Genomic DNA, 19,318 nt, shown 5'->3' with positions numbered 1-19,318 from the left:
GCCTTTATGTAAATAGCCAGCTTTCCTCTCGTGCCGATTGGCCAGCACCGAAGGACGTTCTCCAACGGCTCCCCTTCCAGCCTCTCTGATTGGTCCATATCAACACCTCACCCCCGCCCTGGCGCGAAACCCTGATCCTAGCAACAATGGTCCCGCCCTTCCCTAGTTCCCATTGGACAACGCGGCCGGGAAGCTAGGGCTTGGATGCCTTCCCGGCGCTGTCGGTCACAGAACCCGATTTCCGGGTGAGGAGCAGCGGCAGTGGCGGTGCCGGGAGCATGCGGAGGGTGACCCTGTTCGTCAATGGCAGCCCTAGGAACGGGAAGGTGGGGGCGGAGCGCACAGACATGCTGCGAATCGCGGCAGGCTGGCGGGCGCGGGGCGGGGGTGAAGTTCGAGGGCGCGGCGGGGTCGGGCGGGGGACGCCTGGTGGCGGAGTGCATGGAGCGGCCACACCCACACCCGCGGCCTACGGGCTCCTACCACTGCACGGAGCAGCTGGCCCGGGCAGGGGTTGTTACAACAGGACGGTTGCCAGGAGCGGGGAGGCAGGTAGCGGCGCCAGGGCCCTGCACACGCTGCTGGGCTGCGTGGCAGAAGCTTCGGTGCGGCCTGAAAAAGAGAAAAAGGGGCCTTTACTCGGCCTGAGGGTAGGGCTGGTCCTAATCTATCACGTCTGTGGTCAAATGTCCCCCCGGGCACAGCTGTTGTGACCCTCCTCCAGCCATTAAACTTTATGACAAAAACCCAGCAAAGTGTCCGGGTCCGGATCTTGTTCCTGTGTAAATGCACTCACAGCGAAGAGCAGGGAGACGCTTTCAGTCTGCCCTGAAAACCCAGGCCCTTGCTTTTCTTGTTTTCTGTCTTCACGCCACTCCCAGTTATCTTCTGAATAGAAAGGCAGTGCAAACATATATACTTTAATGTAATCATTTAAAAAAATGTTACTCTTTTCCTTCTTACTAGAGTGGCTTGCTTGCTGAAAGTTGGATGCGTCTCACTAAGGAAATATTAGCATGTTATTATAATATTAGCATCTTGTGTAACAGGCACCACTCTAAACCCTGTATTCCCCAGGTTTTGTCATATAGATTGAGACTGACCTACGCTCATTTAATCAGAAGGACATATTTAAAATGCAGGGGCAGGACAGACTTGGAGAAGCTTGCACTAATGTCTATCTGTCTGTTTGTTGTCTGGATGAAGGATTCAGTAGCTTTAAATCAAGTGCACATAGACTGACAAAAGGTTTGAGATCCCATCCTGCCCTTTATTGCAGTGTATTTTCGCTTCCCTGTAAGTCTGTAACTTTCACTGGCTTTAGTGGGAGTAGGGTAGAGCTCATGAGTCAGCAGCATACGTAATGTTATATGCTGACCTTTTAACTTGAGAGGATGTATGCAGGTGAGGGGGAGAAAAAACTTCAAGAAATGGTGCTAAAAACTTCTTACCCAAGGTGCATTTAGTCACCTTCACACTCACTAAATACAGGTCCTACTCATTCTAGGCAACTGTGGCATACATGTCAGTTGAAGTCTACAGACCGCTTGTGGGTATTTTTGCACCAAATAGCCATCTAAGGGTATATTGAACACAAGCCTAAAATTGAACATGGGGAAAATGGCTTAGTCACTGCATCAGTACTAACCAAGAGGTACCTTAACTGAATGTGATCCCTCTTTGCTGTCCTCCTTGGAACTGTATTGCTTGATTTCTGTAATGAACATGAGCATCATTTTAGTCTTTAATTGTAGAAAGAGAAAGGATTTTTAAAAAGGCCTGGAACTAAGCAAATAAGTAGTGTTTCACTGAAAAACAGTTGCTACATAATACATTTGCCAGGACTAGTCATTCTTTCACTGCTGTTGTCAGTGAAGCAAATCGAATCCTACCGTAAAGCAAGTCATTCAGCTTCAATAGCTCATTTACACTGGGGCTGATTTTTGGCTTGTCATGCACTGGAAACCCTTACTTGCCTTCCAGCTCACAGCAGCCCTGGTTCGGTGGGAAAAGTGAATGAAATGTTTTGCTTTTCCATAGAACCCTACTAGCCTTGGATAAACTGGCTGATAAGGGGATATTACAGCAGGAAGGGCTTCTATATATAGCACCATGCGTCCAATACTCATTCTTTCAGCAGCAGTCTTTACAGCTCCTTATTTTTAACATATGAAAGAAAAAGTCTAATGTAGATCATTCATTTTTTGCCTCTCCACTGGAACCTTTTAGACAAATGGTTGCTTGTAAATGTAGGGGACTGGACTTGGGCACAGGACTTTCAAGTCCTGTGATCTTGCGTCTTTACACTTCATTAATGATTTACTTCCTAGCCTCACCCTTGAATGCTGTACTTGTCCTCTATCATATTATTATTAGGGTGGCTTTTTATGGTTTGGGTCTAGAGACTATGAAATGTATCACAGACCTTCCCAAACTTTGGACAGCTTTCTGTCCCTTTTTCCCCTCACTGTGTCTAGTAAGATTTGGCAGTATGGTGATTAAACCATAGATAATTCAGTGGCTTGAAATTAAGGCTATTCTGCTTGCAATAGAATTGCTCCTTGCCTTGGAGAGTGTGCTGGGGGAGTGAGGTGGACAATGAAAAAAACCCTTCAGCTATAATAGTTGTAGTAATCACATGCCTCTAAGGTTCTCAATTCCTTTTCCACTATTTGATGCTGTTGTTAGGATTTGTTACAATAGCACCACCTGTATAAATACTTGAAATAGGGAGAAAATTGGATCATTGTGGTTTCCTCAAGGTTTTATAAATGTAGTATGTCTGCCAAAATCATAAAAAGTATGCTGGATGCAGTTGGTGTGCTTATTGGTGAGGGCTACCTCAAGAATTGATTGGTTTTTTTGTGATGGCTGGCTTCAGAATATGCAAAGTAGTTTAGAAAAAACAAATCAGAATTAAAAGAACTTGAGTAATGACAAGTATTGCATTTGCGTAACTATACCCTGGATTTCCAAAAATCTTGGCAAGTATAACAATTCACATGATCAGAGCATTGCACAAAGAGTAAATAACAATGCATTCTGGAGAGGTAGGAAAGTAATTCTTCCCATATTGTAGATGTAACAAATAGAAGTACAGAAATTACTTGTGAGGGAAAACATAGAGCCCAAGGTAGGACTTCCAGTCATCCGTATCACTTTATTTATGTCTCCTATTCCCAAGCCCTAATTCATTTAAATTGGGAACACATCTTTAAGGTATGCAAAGCCTTAGGCTTTATAGGGTATCCCCTTTTCGCTGGGATTTTAGGAAGAAACTCTGGTTAGGGGTGCTTAAAATGACTGTCCAGGGTTTCAGTTTGGCTTTCCTCACAGGCACTTGGTACCAGCAATTTCCAGAGAACAAGTGAGTTGCGCTGCTGGCTTGGTCTGGCCTAACACTTACTGTGCTCTCATCTACAAAGAGTTGAGCATTTGGAGGCATTTTTTTCTTTGGGTGGTTACGTGGTTTTTCTTTCCTTTTTAAGACAATTTTGTAACATTGTTAGGAGCTGTTGGACAGAGCCTGAATTCTACAGTTTTTTTCTAAAGCTCAAATTGCTTCTTAATAAAGTGTGTACGACTGTTCCAGAACACCGATATGGGATGACCCATAGATAGCTTTTTTGCCCTTTGAATCTGAAAGGGACTAGAGGATCTCATGCTTGGTATCTAAACCGATACTAAACAATATGCCTTCTGCTTATAGGTTGTGGCTGTTTATGGGACTTTATCAGACTTGCTGTCTGTGGCGAGTAATAAACTTGGAATTAAAGCAACCAGTGTGTACAATGGAAAAGGCGGACTCATTGATGACATCGCTTTAATTCGGTAATGTTTTCCAAATACAAGCTAACTTGACTGAAAACAATACGGATCTGTCTAAATATTCCAGGGAAGTGCTACAGAAACCCCCTGAAGATCAGTCTGTGTAGATTCTGATCAGGATATTGAGCACATCCTTCCTGGATCATATTACACCTTAGCAAACTAAGTGCATACCTTTGGTTCTGAACAGAGGTTGTGATTTTACCCAGAACATGCAGTTAACCCAAGCTGGTTACCTTATTTCCCAGAAGCTGTGTGTGTCTGATAGAAACTGACAGAACCTATTCAGTTCAGGGCAATTTCAGAAGCCTTGAAAATGATGATTCCCAATCAGATTCATAAATTTTGCAGTTAGAATTGAATTACATCCCAAAGTAGACAGTTGGGTTGAAGAGCTGTATGCACTGAACCAATATATAGATAACCACTGTTAAAGCATAATCAGTACGCATAAATATTGGGACTGGCATCATGTTATGCAGTTAGGTAAATGACGCACTTACCTGATAGGCATGTAGATGGGGTACGCTGTATTTATGTTTCCAACAGTTGTCAGTATCTGACACATTAGAAGAAAGCAAATCCTGTCCTACCAGTGCACTTGATAAATTGCACAGTACTGTATGACTGATACCTTTCTGACCCTTTCTGGCAATTATTTCATGTCCTGGATCGCTTAGTTCTCTTTGTATGAAGAGAACACTACACTCTAATTTGATTAAATAAAAGTGTTCTTGTAATCAATTTCTTGACTGAGAAAAATTTAAGCTACCTGAATAAGGTGCATTTTATGACATTTAAATCTAATCTGAATTCTGAATTATTCAGAGGAAATGTGGATTCCAAAGGAATCCCAGAGCTTACGCAAGGTTTTATCTTGGTGTTCTTATACCTGGCCAATGGGTTAATACTTGAGTGAGGATTGCATGGGTGACACAAGTGCTGCCAGTGGGGGGGATGCAACTCTACGCCGCTGCCACTACCAGGCACTGGCTTCAGCCAGGCTGCAGTCCTGTACCTGCACCCTGCCATCAGCACAGAAATTTGTAGGGCACATGTGCCCCCTCATGTACACCCCTGCCATGCGTTGCCAATGGAGGATTAGTTAGTTCAGTAAATACCAGCCTATATAGTCTTGATAAAAGAGAGTTTATCTACTCTGTGCTTTACAGGAAGTACAGCTAACATCCTGAAATGAACTATTTAAGAACAGAGAACATGAGTCTTGAACTTGTCCACACTGGTGTAAATTGGGAGTCTCACCGTTAGCTAAATAGAATCAAAGTTCTTTTCATAATAAATAATAATCATTTGCTGTTAACTGAAAGCAATAGGTTTCAGGCTAAGCCTGAATGAGCAACTGGCATTCAAAATGCATGCTTAATTTGTCTTTTCCCTCCCCAGGGATGATGACGTTTTGTTTGTTTGTGAAGGGGGACCATTTATTGGTAAGTGCGTTATAAAAAATGGAGATCTGAAGTAAGTCTGAAAATCTGCAGTGTGCAGTTTTCTAAAGAAGTGCTTTACAATACAGGGGTTCAGAAATATTACATGGCCATACTAAGAATCACTTATTTTGTACTTCATCTATGTAGATCCTCAGACAGATGCAAAACCTCATGAAGAACTAACAGGAGCACACACAGATTGGTTAACGTTAAATGTCGGAGGGCGATATTTTACAACCACACGGTGAGGATGTAACTAGTTACCCTTTTGTTTTAAAAGGACTTTAGATAGTAACTCTGACATAAACAGTAACTAAGTTCAGTTGCTGAAACGTCAGACTTTAAATTTTTCCAGCAATGGGAAAAAAATCTGTTTTATGGAGGGTCAGAACTTTTTACCAATCACCTTTTTGTAGCATTATTTGCACCAGCTTAGTTCTTAAGTGGTTTTCAGAGATTATTAGAAATGGACAGAAAACTGAAAATACATGGAGTAATCTCTATGGTATTTCAGTTAATCAAATGCATGCTCTGCTTTTAAAGGGTCTTTGGAATAAACTCTTAATTAATTTGCACTAAAAAAACACCAAAAAAAAACCCCACACACAGCAGTGGGTCCATCCAAGCCAAATGGTTCCTGGACTAGTGTGGGTAAGACATGCTAGTTTCAGTAGCTGACAGCACTGAAGAAGGGGACTTGACTAGCATCGCATCCAGTTACCTTTTGACTTCCCACCTAAATGACTGGATACCCATTCAGAGCTAGGTGACAGGGGGCAGCCTTCAGCATAAGTCCATAGTGACTGTACAAACTAATGCCTTCTGTAGCCTTAGCAAGATGCTTACACGATTCTCTCACCATGTCCTGACAGTATAATGCCAGATATATTTACTGCGTGCTCCTGTAAGTTACCATATTATGTATACTTATCTTCTACTTGTGTACTGTAAGTACACAGAAAAGTCTTGTATGTAATGATTGTGATGTTCCTCTGAGGTCACTTTTTTTTTTGTACAGATTAAACTGACCTATTTCTTATTCTGTAGGAGCACTTTAGTTAATAAAGAACCTGAAAGTATGCTGGCCCATATGTTTAGAGATAAAGGTTAGTATACGCTTCCCTTCCACCACTGCTTCTCTTTTCAAGCAAATAACAGATACTATTAGGATAAAATTTCAGCTGGTCATCAGTTGTTTAATGTTAAAGCTTTCTAAGCTCTGGTTTCACACTTTCCTTTTTATGCCATTTATGTCTAATATTTGCATGATATCTTGAAAAAGTAGTACATAATGTTAATTATGAACACTATTTTTTGATTACAACATGCTCAGGTTTGGCAGTTGTTTATTAGGTAACAATGTCAGCGTGTTAACCCAGTAGAGGATAGATCTTTTTTTTTCCTGGAACAGGTGCTCTAAAGCAGTCAAATACTGCTTTTGTGAATTCTCATTTAACTTAAAGGTCTTGGCATTACCATAAAATACACTGGTTCCATACCGCAAGAAGAATGTAAGCTTAAAGTATGGTTTTCCAAATTGTGTCCCTTTAAAATAGATATCTAACTCCACCTAATCTATTTGGGCAGTGTGATGCTACTTTATGGTAGTGGTAATCTGAATATGCATTTTTATTTACATATCAAATTTAATGATAGATTATTTTTGTGGCAACAGATGCCTGGGGAAATAAGAAGGATCACAGAGGAGCATTCCTAATTGACCGCAGTCCAGAGTATTTTGAACCAATTCTGAACTATTTGCGTCATGGACAGCTCATTGTAAATGATGGCATTAATTTACTAGGTATGCATTATCTATGATAGTTCAATAACTTATTAATTTTAAGTTGAACTCTGTTCCCAGTTAAGTCCACTCAAGTTGGTAGAAACTGTGTGTACACATTTGGGGGGTTTGTATACTTCAGCTGTGGTACATTTGTTATTGATAAAGTCAGTTCCAGAGATTTGATTTAATGAGACTAAAATGTTCCAACCCACTCAAATTAAGGGTTGTAAAGATGCTCCCTCATGTGCAACTGTATTCTGGATTTGATTCCTGAACCTTCATTTACCAAGCCGTGATGTCTCTTGTGTAAAGGAACATGGCTTGTATTGGAAATACACCCTTTCCTAAACTGCAGGGTGCTTTTCCTTTTTTTAACCATGAGTAAGCTCTCCTTTCCTTTACCCCCCAATTACATCTAATACACTATATGTGGTTGATAGTTGTTTTGGATCAAAAACAGTTTACAAGGAGTGCATGAAACTGAACAACTGATCTACCCATCTTCCTGAGAGATCCTAACATGTACAGGTAAAAGGTGAAATGAGAACATTATGAATTTATATTCCTCCCATACAGGGGAGGGGCAGATTGAATAAAGTGCTTGGGCACATTTTTTTAGATGTCTTAAGCCCCCCTGTTCTCAAGTAAAGGAGGGAATTTGTTCCCCTGTAAGGTTGAGCACACTTCTAAACAATATGTAACTTTTTTTGTTAGGTGTTTTGGAAGAAGCCAGGTTTTTTGGTATTGATTCACTGATTGAACACCTAGAAGTAGCTATTAAGGTAATTCTTACTTCTGTATTGGACTGCGAATGTCCTGTTTCTCTCAGCTATATTAATTTTTAGCTCCATCAATGTTGATTTTTCATCTTTGATAAAACTCTCAACAGAATTCACAGCCAGCAGAGGACCATTCTCCTATATCACGAAAGGAATTTGTCCGGTTTTTGCTGGCAACCCCAACCAAGTCTGAGCTACGCTGTCAGGTATTAAAATCCAAACCTTGCTTTGAACTACCCAACAACAAAATACTCCACAATCTCATGTGACATCAGTCATGTGTGGTTTTATTCCTCCTTCATTTACTTTCATTTTTTTAAATGACACACAGAAGGTCTCAATTTCAAGATATAGCAGAACAACATGATGTCAAAACCAAGCATGCAGAAGAAAGTCCCTTTGCTCGGTCTTGCATTGCTCTAGGTTGAAAGTTTCAAGGAGCAGTCATTCACTTAAAAATATTTTGTAGCTAAATGTGAAACAGGCCAATGCATGATGTTTGGCATTTCAAGTTGTTTTTTTTTTCTTTGGATGCATTAACAGCAGAAAACACTTGTTACATTTGGCTGCCTATAGAGTTTTGAGCCCCTAAATTCAGCTTTTGAAAATATATTTCTGAAGACCTGGACTTATGTATAATACAACTGCAGAGGAAAGAAAGGTGCTAGACTTGAACAAGATAAGTGTCTATACAGGAAGGCAGCACAGCTTTCAATACTAGTTACTGACTAGAGAGTGACTTAGAATCACGCTTATCATGCTTATCAAGCATGCTCATCTAATATAATTATGCAGTGATCCTTTATACCATCCTCTTATAAACAAAAAAAAGAAATGAGGACAGAAATCTGCTCTGTCCCAAAGGTCACAGAACAAGAGGGTATTAGAACTGGAATCATAACCCTGGATCTCTCAACAGAGTCTTGCGTTTTCACCCTGGACTACACCTACTCTTCAGCTATCATCTTAACTTTTTTTCAGGGTCTAAATTTCAGTGGAGCAGATCTTTCCCGTCTAGATCTTCGGTACATAAATTTCAAGATGGCCAACTTAAGCCGCTGCAACCTAGCACATGCCAACCTATGCTGCGCAAATCTGGAGCGAGCTGACCTCTCTGGATCAGTGCTCGATGTAAGAGTTGCTTTGTTGAAAAGACTGATCTCTTCCTTACTTGGGAAGAGGAATAATTATAATGTACAGATTATTCATTATTATTTTTTAAAATCCTTTTTAAAGACACTGACATACGTATGATTTCATTACTTAGCTTATATTAGGCCTTCCTGTATTATCTTGCTAGGTTTGGAATTACAAAATTTAAAGTTCATCACAGTTTATTTTACTCCCCAAAACTTCCTATAGGAGTACTGGCTTAAGTGTTTGGACTTGAGCTTGCCTTGGGTGGGTGGTTGTTCAGAGAACTGTGGTGCACTATATTTGTAATCTCCAGAGGTTGGTGAAAAAAACGGTGGTAAAATTTTAGTCCTCAGAGATGCAGCATCGTCTGTGCCAGAAGGGCACAGTGATGATCTAACACAAACAAACTGTTATTGCTTGTATTTTTGTGATTTGCATTGGTGCCTTACTGATAGCATATACATCTGTTTTTGCCAGTGTGCAAACCTTCAAGGTGTAAAGATGCTTTGTTCCAACGCAGAAGGAGCATCACTAAAAGGATGCAACTTTGAAGATCCTTCAGGCCTTAAAGCTAACCTGGAAGGTAACAGAAACAGTCATTTTCCCTGCTTTCTACTCCTTGCACTAGTCACCAAGGACAAGGACTTCTGTGGCTTTTTTGTAAGTGCAGTAAATGATTAAATCTAAGTTCAGGACAGTTTTAGCCTTCCTCTGTGTAACAGATACTCTGTGAGGAGATGCTGTGGCTAAACAATTAACCTACAAGTCCAGAGCTCCTGAGTTCTGTTATCAGTTCTGCTGTTGGTTTCTTAGACATTTCTCACCACATCCCAAAGGACCCAAAACTAATAAAAACTTGTAGAGGGATGGCTATGTGAACATCAACCATAACTGTCTCTTCATTTCTTTACTGTTTGTATATTCTAGGTGCTAACCTGAAAGGTGTGGACATGGAAGGAAGTCAGATGACAGGAATTAATTTAAGAGTAGCAACGCTGAAAAATGCAAAGCTAAAAAACTGTAACCTCCGAGGAGCAACTCTGGCAGGAACTGACTTGGAGGTGAGTAGTGCTTTATTTTATTAGCAGCATTAATTCCTTTTCAGCCAAGGAATTATAGAATTAAATGAAACATCTCCAAGTACATTTTAAATCAGAGACAACACTTGCATCGAATAGATACTGGTTTTTTCAGTATTCTTATTGTTCCAAAACATCAATTTCTCACATTCTAAATCCTTAACTCCTGCCCCATTAGTTCTGACATGACACTTTATTTTTCAAGCTCCCTGGGTAGCAGGCAAAAAAAATTGCCCTACCAATGGGTAGCCTCTTGCAAAGATCAGACCATGCAAAGAAATCACTTTATCACTTGAAGATAGATGGAGTTTTGCTGCTGACTTCACTGAAAACAGAATAAGGCAAAACTTACAGACTCTCTTGCTGTTAGTTGGTAGGCTAAAACATAATAAAGAGTTATGGACCTGTCTGTTGTTAGCAGCTAACAGTATTGTTTGTTCCCAGCCATTACCCCTGTATGCCCCTCATATTATAAATGGTGGAATCTCAGTATTAGGCCTTCTATCTAGGATTGAGATAGAACTTCATCTCACCTAGAGGATGTTGATGTGTTTTGAAGTACAAACTGCAACTTCAGATTCCTCCTTATAAAAATGGCTGGATGTGCTTTGGAACTCACCAGGAATGGCAAAAAAGCTTAAATTTAGGCTGATATCTTAATGGGCAAGCAGTTCTGGCTTGTACTAAGCCAGGGGTGGGCAAAATGTGGCCTGTGGGTCAGATGCAGCCTGTCAGGCCATTCTAGCTGGCCTGTGGGGCCCCTAAAAAATTAGAAAATTAATATTAATCTGCCCCTGGCTGCCTGTCATGTGGCCCTCAATGGCTTGCCAAAACTCAGTAAGCAGCTCTCTGCCTAAACTAATTGCCCAACCCTATACTAAGCATTCTCTCTTTCTGTACAAGTAGCCAGCACTATTTATATTGGCTCAGGCACTTAAGGAATGATTTCTGTGTACATTTAAACTAATAAGTGACATTTCTCTGTACTCTTTAGAATTGTGATCTTTCAGGGTGTGATCTACAAGAAGCTAACTTGAGAGGATCTAACGTAAAAGGAGCTATCTTTGAAGAGATGCTGACACCTTTACATATGTCTCAGAGTGTCAGATAGGACCAGGAAGAGCTGATGGGAAGGAAACTGGCTGACCAGAAAGAAAAGTGAAACACTTAAACTTTCTTTCTCCACCCACTCTCCTTACTATTCTTGAAATAATATTTTATTATGTAACTTATATTCAGTAGTGCCTACAGAGAATGTTGTTTTTCTTCTTTTTGGGAGGAACTTTTTATTTATTAGCAGGAACATCTACCCCTATCGTTACCTTTTTGAATAGAGCAGGGGAAATGGGTTGGCTTTAGAGACAGATTTTTTTAAAGCATTTTTTATCATCACCTCAATTCAGAATAGATGTTAAGGATTTTAATTTATAAAAGCACAATATATGCAATTATATTTGTTAAATCTGTAGCTGCATATGAGTATATAAAATATTAAATTCATGTATAGTAGCAAAAAGGTCAGGTTTACAACTAGCATTAGTGTGTCTGCAGTTAGTTCCTCTGTCCATGCACAATATTTTGAATGATGAATGTGTTGGGAACAAAGCCCGCAGAACATTTTTTCAGGTACTTTTTTAAAGTGGAGGTGGGGTACACAGCCTTTTTTTTTTTTTTTTTTTTTTTTTAAGTTGTCATAGGTAGCATACTACCTTTTAGTAGTTTGATTGTGGGTATACAATTGCTTGATCAACTACAAAAATAGGCAGTGGAAACCTATTCTAGTGAAGAGAATGGAAAAGAAATTCAGAGTGGAGTGCTGCTATTATTGTTAGCATTTCAAGTGTGCATATTCCAATACAACGTATTTATTTAATCCTCTCAATGTAAAATAGCACTATTCAAGCTGACAAGTATAAATCCCTTGGGTACATAATCTTTTCCTATATTGAATCTGAGTGCCTATGGGGAGCAGAATTAGAAGAGAGAAAATCCATCCCTTTCACCAAAAGAGGCATTAGGCACTACATTTCTGCATGGCTTCTCAACTTCTCCAGTAGACAAAAGGAATGGCAACTCTTGCACCTGAACACACATTATGCAAGTTTTCTTGTATGATAGAAGCATGGGTAACAGCTCTGAAATGGTACAATGTGCAAAACCCCTTTCCAGTCCCACTTGTGATTACATAGGAATATATGGAGTTTCTGCTAGGCCTGCACAAAGCAGCTAGCATTTGCTTAGTCTGATTCGGAGATTTGGCCGCAGCCAAATCGGCCCGTCTCTGTCAACGGCTGCCCTACCTGGCTCCAGCCTCTCAACTCAAAAACCAAAAGAAACCAAAAAACCCCACTTACCAGCTGCTGCCAAGCAGAGGTACAATCCCCACTGCCCTGCAGGGGGGAGCTCTGCTAGAAGCCCAGAGGCCACTGTAGCAGCCAGGGAGCTGTGCCTTGCTTGGTTTTTTTTTTTTTTTTTTTTTTTTTAAAGAACCAGGAGCTGGGGCAGGCTGGGAGAGCAGGCAGGCTTCAGGGGGCTCGTGGCAGAGCACCTGCCCCACATGTAACAAGGGATTATGGGGGGCAGCAGGGAATTGTCCCCCTGCCTGGCAGCAGCTGGTGACTTGGGGCTTTTTAATTGGTCTCCTGATTCAATTTGGATTTGGAGAGTCGGCTACTGAATTGGGCCGAATCTCTTCCAAATCTAAATCAGCACCCAAAGCTTTGCACAGCTCTAGTTTCTGCAGTGCAGAGAGTCGTAGAGACGGAGTCTACTGGCTTCATTTGATAAGATGTTTCTACTGTCCTAACAATCCGTAAGCTCATGTAGCTAGGTTGACTTTGTACACATTGAAACAAGCAAATGAAGAAACTATACCAAATAAAGCTTGGTGCAGCAAAAACACTTACCTCACGTTTACTAACTTAAAATACTCCAAAGTTTAAACCAGTATAGATTAAAAGAAATGTGAATCTTACTGGGAGATAAAAGCAACTGTATCATAATGAAACATGACAATGGGTAGTGGCAGTCTTAATTTCTACCGTCTTGTAGGCGTGTTGCCTTTTTAGTTAGGGGAGTGTAGTTTATTTACTGCCCTCTCTCCGGGGAAAGTGGTGCGGTCTTAACAGTTATAGCAGAAACACATTGTCATTTATTGTTGTGGAAGAGATTGGCTCTGGGTACATGACCTCTTGGGAGAAGTCTAAAAGATTTTAACCTTGTTTACAAGTTAGGTTGACTAGAGCATGACACATGACTTCCTGGGGCTCAAGGTCATCCAGTGAGTTCTATCAAAAGCAAATCTGTAGCTTGCCAGAACTATTTCATCCAGCTCTAGGGCAACAACACACTGTGTCTTTGAAATGGATTTGTACCTCTGTAGTAAAAGCTATGTTATCGTCACAGGTTCATTTCCTCTCTCAAGTCATTGCCTTCCTCAGGGGAGCAGTAAGCATGACTTGGAATGAGAAGATTCTTATGGCTGCAGAAATGAATTTAAATTAAATGAATTATTTTTCTTTGTCTTATTTTGTAGCAGGCAGAGGTAGAATATTGTATGGGAGAAATCTATTTTCATAATCAGTGTGTATAAATTATATTTAAACTTTCATGGTGCATGTTTTTGAATAATCACAACATAAGGCATTGTTCACTCGCAGCTGAGTGACAAGACTGAAGGAACAGCCCAAAGTGGCTTATTTGGAAACAGCAGGCTTCAACCAAATATAAGCTGCATTAATAAATGTGTAAAATGGCAACAATCAGTCTTGTTGTTTTGTTTTTAAATTAAGGATGTGAAAATACAAAGCCAGGGAATGCCCTGACCCTTGTTCCATGGGTAGTTTCACTTTAAGAATCTACCTTTTCCTTTCAAAGTGGGGAGGAGCAGGTATTTTGCTTTGAAACAGTTAAGCATCCACATGTGGGGAGCAGACTAGCATTAAAGGTTTGAAGGGTTGTTCATTTTTGTTCTTAAACCTCTACAGCATTGTCTATCATAGAAAAAATTATACGCTGGTTGTGTCAGCTGCCACCACCCTCTCTCATTCATCCAGCTGTTTGAGAGAATTTCAGCACTTAATCTTACCTCTCCTTGGTAGTGTCTGAGTTTCTCTCTAACTTGCTCATACATAGTTGGTTTTTATACCTTTCCATCTTTGCTCAATAGAAAGTCTTGAACTTAGTGTCAGTAAGGGCAGAAGAGGACTCCATAGAAGCATATGCTGCATAGCCTAAAGTTCTCTTTCCACAGTTCAGATCACCAGCATGGGTTATCTATAAACAAGTTTCATCTTTTGGCAAATACTTAGCCAGTGTTCTGTCCAACTTTGCTTTATATTTTTCATATCTAATAATGCCATTTCTAAAAAATGTGCTTCCAGTGGCCAAGTACTGCTGCATATTTTTGCTTTTTACAAGCATGGAACAGTTTACAGTAGGCTTGCACCAATAAGCCTAATGGAAGAGAGATCACTCTTCCAGTAGGGAAACCGCTGCCACCTAATGGAAGATGAGGATTATCAGTAGCTCTCAGTAGAACCTGCTGTTCAACATCTGGCCACTTCTGCATGGGTGCCTAGAGGTGACCTCTTCTGAAAAAATTCTCCTCTTAACTACACTTTCCAAGATCTGAAAGTTAGTTTCTGTATCTGCTCAAAACCTCAGCTCTGACTGCTTCTGATTTGTGATAGCATATAACTGACCCTTTTCTCTGATGGACCTGATCTAAATGCTCCCAAATGTTGGAGAAAACTACATCTTAACTCTGCATCTCTCCAAAACCATTCCATTTGGACTCTGCCTTTGCCAAAAGCTGAGCACAGTAAGTGACTTTCCATTACATAGGGCTGTAAAATATGTGTGGTGCTCTGCTAAGCATATCCTAAAACAAAAACAGCTGTATGAATATCCTCTGCTTAACCTCCCTGTTTCTTTGCACTCTTTTCCAATGCTTGCAGCTCCTCTCAGGAAGCAGGCACAGGGACATTTGAACAAAATCTTATTTGGTGCATGCTATTTTATGGTTTTCATCATACCCAGTTTAGGTTTATCTCTGAGTCACAAAGGTGACCATCAGCAGCAGAAGGGCTGTGGGGAGATGCTGAAAAGTAAGCTATAGCTGAGCCATGAGACTAGTCCATGAATCTGCATATACAACATTCAAAAGCCCTTTAGTGATGGGCCCAATTACCTGCTGAGCAGGTCCTTTCCCCTTGTTAAGCGTTTCCAGCAGGATGAACAAAATCTTCACTTAATCTTCTTTGAAAGGTCCTGAACATACTTAGGCTGCTGATCTGGGAAGAAAATGGCCTTAAAGGCACCATTTTCCAATACAGAAATTAGAGCACCTTATATCTGCACCTCCTTTTCCTATGTGACTTAATTTACCTTTGGGTATTATTTCTCTTACTAAACCATTTTCACTGCTTGATTAATTCTGCCAGCAGGAGTCAAGTGCTACCCTTCCTGCTGGGATATTAAAGTAATTCTTCCTGCTTTAATGCACGTCAAAAATAACTAAATCCTCAAAATATTTTAACCTTTATCAAATTACTTTTTATTCCATTAATCCGACAGGAGTATGTGAATGGACATGTAAATAAGGAGACATTTCACCACTTGAGCATAAACTCGAGATTCTGGGGTCAAAGGGCTGCTCAGACAGCCATCAGGAGCCAAGTCTATTAAGTTGAACTCATTGCAAGTGGCTAATGTGTAGCCCACAAGCCATTTTAATTCAAGGGACATTGCATAACAGTATCACTGTTATGTATACTTCAGCAGCATCTAAGAACTGCAGTTAGGGACGAAGATGCCACCGGATGAGGTTCGCACACAGTGCTTACTTACCCCAGAATATTTGTGTGTTAGTCTACTGGATTGATTTAAATATACTTTACACTTTATAGAACCAAGAATATCAAGGCACTTAAAACAGTGAGCCACATTTTCAAATGTGTACTCACATGTACAGAATACTTACGTGATGAGTCTGGCCTCTTGTTTTGGTCCCTAAGGGGCCTGTTTCCTTGCAGTGTGACATACAGAGACAGTCAAACATCAAGTAGATGACTTCCCTTATACCTTTCAGCTGCAGTATACAGAGTGCTGTAAGCCTCTCATGAAATCCAAATTCACCCCGAATATTTTTTCTATTACAAAACCAACAAACTATGAGCATTGAAAGAAAAAAAAAATATGAGGATTTTTCCCCAGGAAAGAGCAGTTCGCTTGATTTGATTCAGAGCCTCTTAAAATTAAGACTTTCAGTTCTTTTAGTGAAAACTGTCAGCTGAATTTAAGTTTCACCAGAGGTGTTCTAATTATGTGCTTTACTTCTGGTACATACAGCAGATTTAAGAACAAAATTGCAGTCCACATGAGAGAGAATTTGATTAAGTCACCTGCTGGGAAAACTTTGGTATTAGGGGGATTAGAAATGCATGTATATAAAAAGCAAGATGACAGGCACAATACACAGGACATTTGCCAGAGAAGAAGAGGTGGAATTATACATCCAGCAGGTAATGTACTTGAACAAAACATGCATTACGCTTTGCTTGTTCGATGTTTCTAGGTACCTGATGGAGAGAGGCCACAGGGCATTTTAAAAGGCTTGGTGTACTATAGGCTTCAGCTTAATACAGTATTCATCACTGTTATTCAAGCCTGTATGCTGTCACGATTACATTTATATTTTGCTCTATGACAGAATGCAGAAGACTAGGAAGGTCTTTGTAAGTCTCCTTCTGCTTATCCTGTCTGTGGATATCTGCTTGGCTCAGCACTGGTCATATGGCTTGCAACCAGGAGGAAAGAGGAATGCTGAAAACCTTGTTGAGTCATTCCAAGAGGTAGGTTCCTGATTTTAAATAGCCCAGCATTTGTTGTGCATTATGCCATGTGCCTTCTTAATTAATTTTAAAAAAGGAATTTAGTATTACTGACAGATGAGAGCCTTGGAGAATAATATATTATGTCTGCTGATGAGATACACCAGAGCCAGTGGCACCTTCCAGGTTACATCAGTTCTAAACCCCTCTGCTAGATCAACAGCTTAGCTTCCAGTCTGCTGCTACTGAGCAGCACTCATTGACTTGACCTTAGGTCAAACAGGCATCTGTCATACTGTAACAGATCTGATGGTGACCATTCAATGGAAAAAGGGATTCAAACCGAGAGCTAGCAAAAGGCTCCATGTACTAAACTTTTGACTCATGCAGTCAAAAGTATTTCCTCCTTAAATACTTGCATCAAGGTATTTTTGACATTGCCATTTTCATTTATTGTACCAAGAGTCAGATGACACTGGCTCTAGGCAGTGGGTGAGAAAGATGAAAATAATTGCAGAAGTTGAAAACCACACTGTAATGCTAGCACTGCAGGGCTGTTACACCATTGATCCCTTAGATTTTTTTTTTTAAATGACACTCTCATCTTTCCCAATTTAGATGGCAAATGACATGGAAAAATTTGGAGAAATGCAGCAGTTTGAATGCAGTGGCCCCCATCAGCCCTCCAAGCTCAGTGATCTGAAGGAAGCTCTGGTAAGTACTGATTTATTAAAGGATCACTTTTGAGGGAGTTTTATTAATCCTCTGAATTACTAGGACATTAGGAAAATCCCATCCATTGATGAGGATGCCACCATTCTGGGCAGTGCCACTTGGTGCCAAGACTTCCTCCTACGGAGATAAAGTCAAAGTGAGGTGATTGTTACTTTCCTCCCAACCCTTGACAGCATTCACAGCTATTTAACATCAGAGAATAACTCTACCAGCTAAAGAATCAGGCCATATGGATGCTGCTACTCCCAGGGTCCCCCAGCCTTTAAAGTGCATAATCCAGTAGCTTCTCCAGAGTAAGGGCAGAACTTCAGTGATCAGAGCAGCATGCAGGAGCCAAAAGGCAGTAGTAATGCACTTTACTGCTATTGACAGCATCAAAACAGAACTAGCGCTTTTGGGTGCCTCAGTTTTCACATGGCCAAATGCCACCCTAAATGATGTAGGTGCTTAGCTCTGGGGGGAAAAAAAAGTCGTTTGTTGTGCCCCTAAAAATTGAGACATTCAAGGCACTTGTCCTTCTTCAAAATTTTGGTCTTGCTTTTTACCCCTTCTAACTGTTGCCATTCACTGAAGAAACCGCTAAATCTAGGCGAGGAGACACCATTGGGGAGTTACAGTGTTTAGGAATTCACAGAGCAAGCAACTCAAGCCCTGTCTACAGCTCTGCAGGGAACTTGCACATTCAAAGCATGTAGAATGTAAGCTTTTTGGGACAGAGACCACCCTTACTCTTTGCTCAAAAGGCACCTACTACAATGGGATTCTGGTTTGTGCTGGAGGCACCTTGGCATTACTGCTGTCCAAATAAAATGTTTGTATAAGTGCTCTCTGTCTTGTAAGAACCTTAACTGGGGGCATTGAAAGAGTCGTAGGAATTGTCCAAATACAGCGAGTGCCTCATTTGAGTGTCACTTGCTCATTCACAAGGCTACTGTTTCTCTCACACCTGAAGGCTTGCCATTGGAAATTAGATTACAATGCTAGTAATTTTACATAATTTTACATAAGAAACTGAAAGAAGCGTTTTAATGTAGAGGCTGAAGAACAGATGCCATTCTAATTAACTTGTGGTTCGTCTCCTGTTTCTACCATATATGCTGCATTTTCTTTAGCTCATAAACCACCACTGGCTACGTCACAGTACTGTTCTTCCTAGTTTTTAGTGCCTACTGACATTGAAACTACGCTAAATGCTTCCTAGCGCAACTTTTCCAGGTTACTAATTGCTGCAGTTGCAACAAGGATGCTGTGCAAACACCAATAGAAAGTGAGGTATCCAAAAGACATGTTCTTTCAGGCTGTTGCCTACCCTATGAAAGTGCTTGATGCTTAGTTATTTCCCAAAAGGACTTTTTCAGGCTGAGATGGTAGAGTACTCACTATTCAAATTCATCCTTAACATTTCTGCAGACTGCCTGTTTCATTTAGCAGAATTTAATCCTTAAGGCTAGGAGCACAAGTTGGATTTGTCCCAAGACAGGTGTGGCTGTGTTTGTCCCGGAACAGGAAAGTCGCGGGATGGGCGATTACACACATTTCCAATCAGGGCATAGTAAGCCTGCCATTGTTTCAATGTTGCAGTCTCGGGACAACACTTCAGATGCTTTTGCTGTGTCCCAGGACAAACAGTTAGTGCTTCCTTTTTATCTCATGCATTTTTTTAGGGTTTGTCCTGGGAAAATGGACATGGACA

The 19,318-nt window shown here is 40.6% G+C and overlaps 2 protein-coding genes across 5 annotated transcripts in view; both read left to right on the top strand.

Moving 5' to 3' along the window:
• Positions 1–234: 234 nt before the first annotated feature.
• KCTD9 (potassium channel tetramerization domain containing 9) lies at positions 235–16,906 on the top strand. Of its 2 annotated transcripts, none has more exons than XM_090053696.1 (12): positions 235–326; positions 3,710–3,831; positions 5,233–5,276; positions 5,424–5,520; positions 6,324–6,382; positions 6,952–7,080; positions 7,777–7,844; positions 7,952–8,047; positions 8,823–8,972; positions 9,456–9,561; positions 9,906–10,039; positions 16,770–16,906. In XM_090053696.1, exons 1-12 carry the CDS (start codon positions 279–281, stop codon positions 16,782–16,784), a joined length of 1,068 nt encoding a protein of 355 aa, XP_089909822.1. In that variant the 5' UTR covers positions 235–278; the 3' UTR covers positions 16,785–16,906. The 2 variants fall into 2 exon arrangements, with proteins under 2 accessions (XP_089909822.1, XP_089909820.1); XM_090053694.1 differs by lacking the exon at positions 16,770–16,906 and adding an exon at positions 11,052–12,537.
• GNRH1 (gonadotropin releasing hormone 1) overlaps positions 11,079–19,318 on the top strand; it is a 27,059-nt gene continuing 18,819 nt past the window's right edge. For all 3 annotated transcript variants that reach the window (XR_016443177.1, XM_090053697.1, XM_090053698.1), the window contains exons 1-3: positions 11,079–11,215; positions 16,770–16,911; positions 17,509–17,604. Coding sequence is in view for 2 of the 3 variants with exons in the window: in XM_090053697.1 (XP_089909823.1) it covers positions 11,184–11,215; positions 16,770–16,911; positions 17,509–17,604 (270 nt within the window). In the remaining variant the exon portion in view is untranslated. The remainder of the gene's footprint in view (positions 11,216–16,769; positions 16,912–17,508; positions 17,605–19,318) is intronic.

Source organism: Crocodylus siamensis, chromosome 6, assembly GCF_052110815.1.
Source record: "Crocodylus siamensis isolate JL-2025a chromosome 6, ASM5211081v1, whole genome shotgun sequence".
Lineage (NCBI taxonomy): Eukaryota > Metazoa > Chordata > Crocodylia > Crocodylidae > Crocodylus > Crocodylus siamensis.
The sequence above is the reverse complement of the archived record's forward strand: the minus strand, read 5'-3'. Positions and strand labels throughout refer to the sequence as shown.

What these genes read in the sequence shown, in the direction of transcription:
- KCTD9 (XM_090053694.1), top strand. Translation starts at nt 279, where the DNA reads ATGCGGAGGGTGACCCTGTTCGTCAATGGCAGCCCTAGGAACGGGAAG. An exon ending in TGATGGCATTAATTTACTAG is followed by an intron (nt 7,081 to 7,776) that starts GTATGCATTATC and finishes TTTTTTTGTTAG; the next exon opens with GTGTTTTGGAAGAAGCCAGG. An exon ending in CCTTAAAGCTAACCTGGAAG is followed by an intron (nt 9,562 to 9,905) that starts GTAACAGAAACA and finishes TGTATATTCTAG; the next exon opens with GTGCTAACCTGAAAGGTGTG.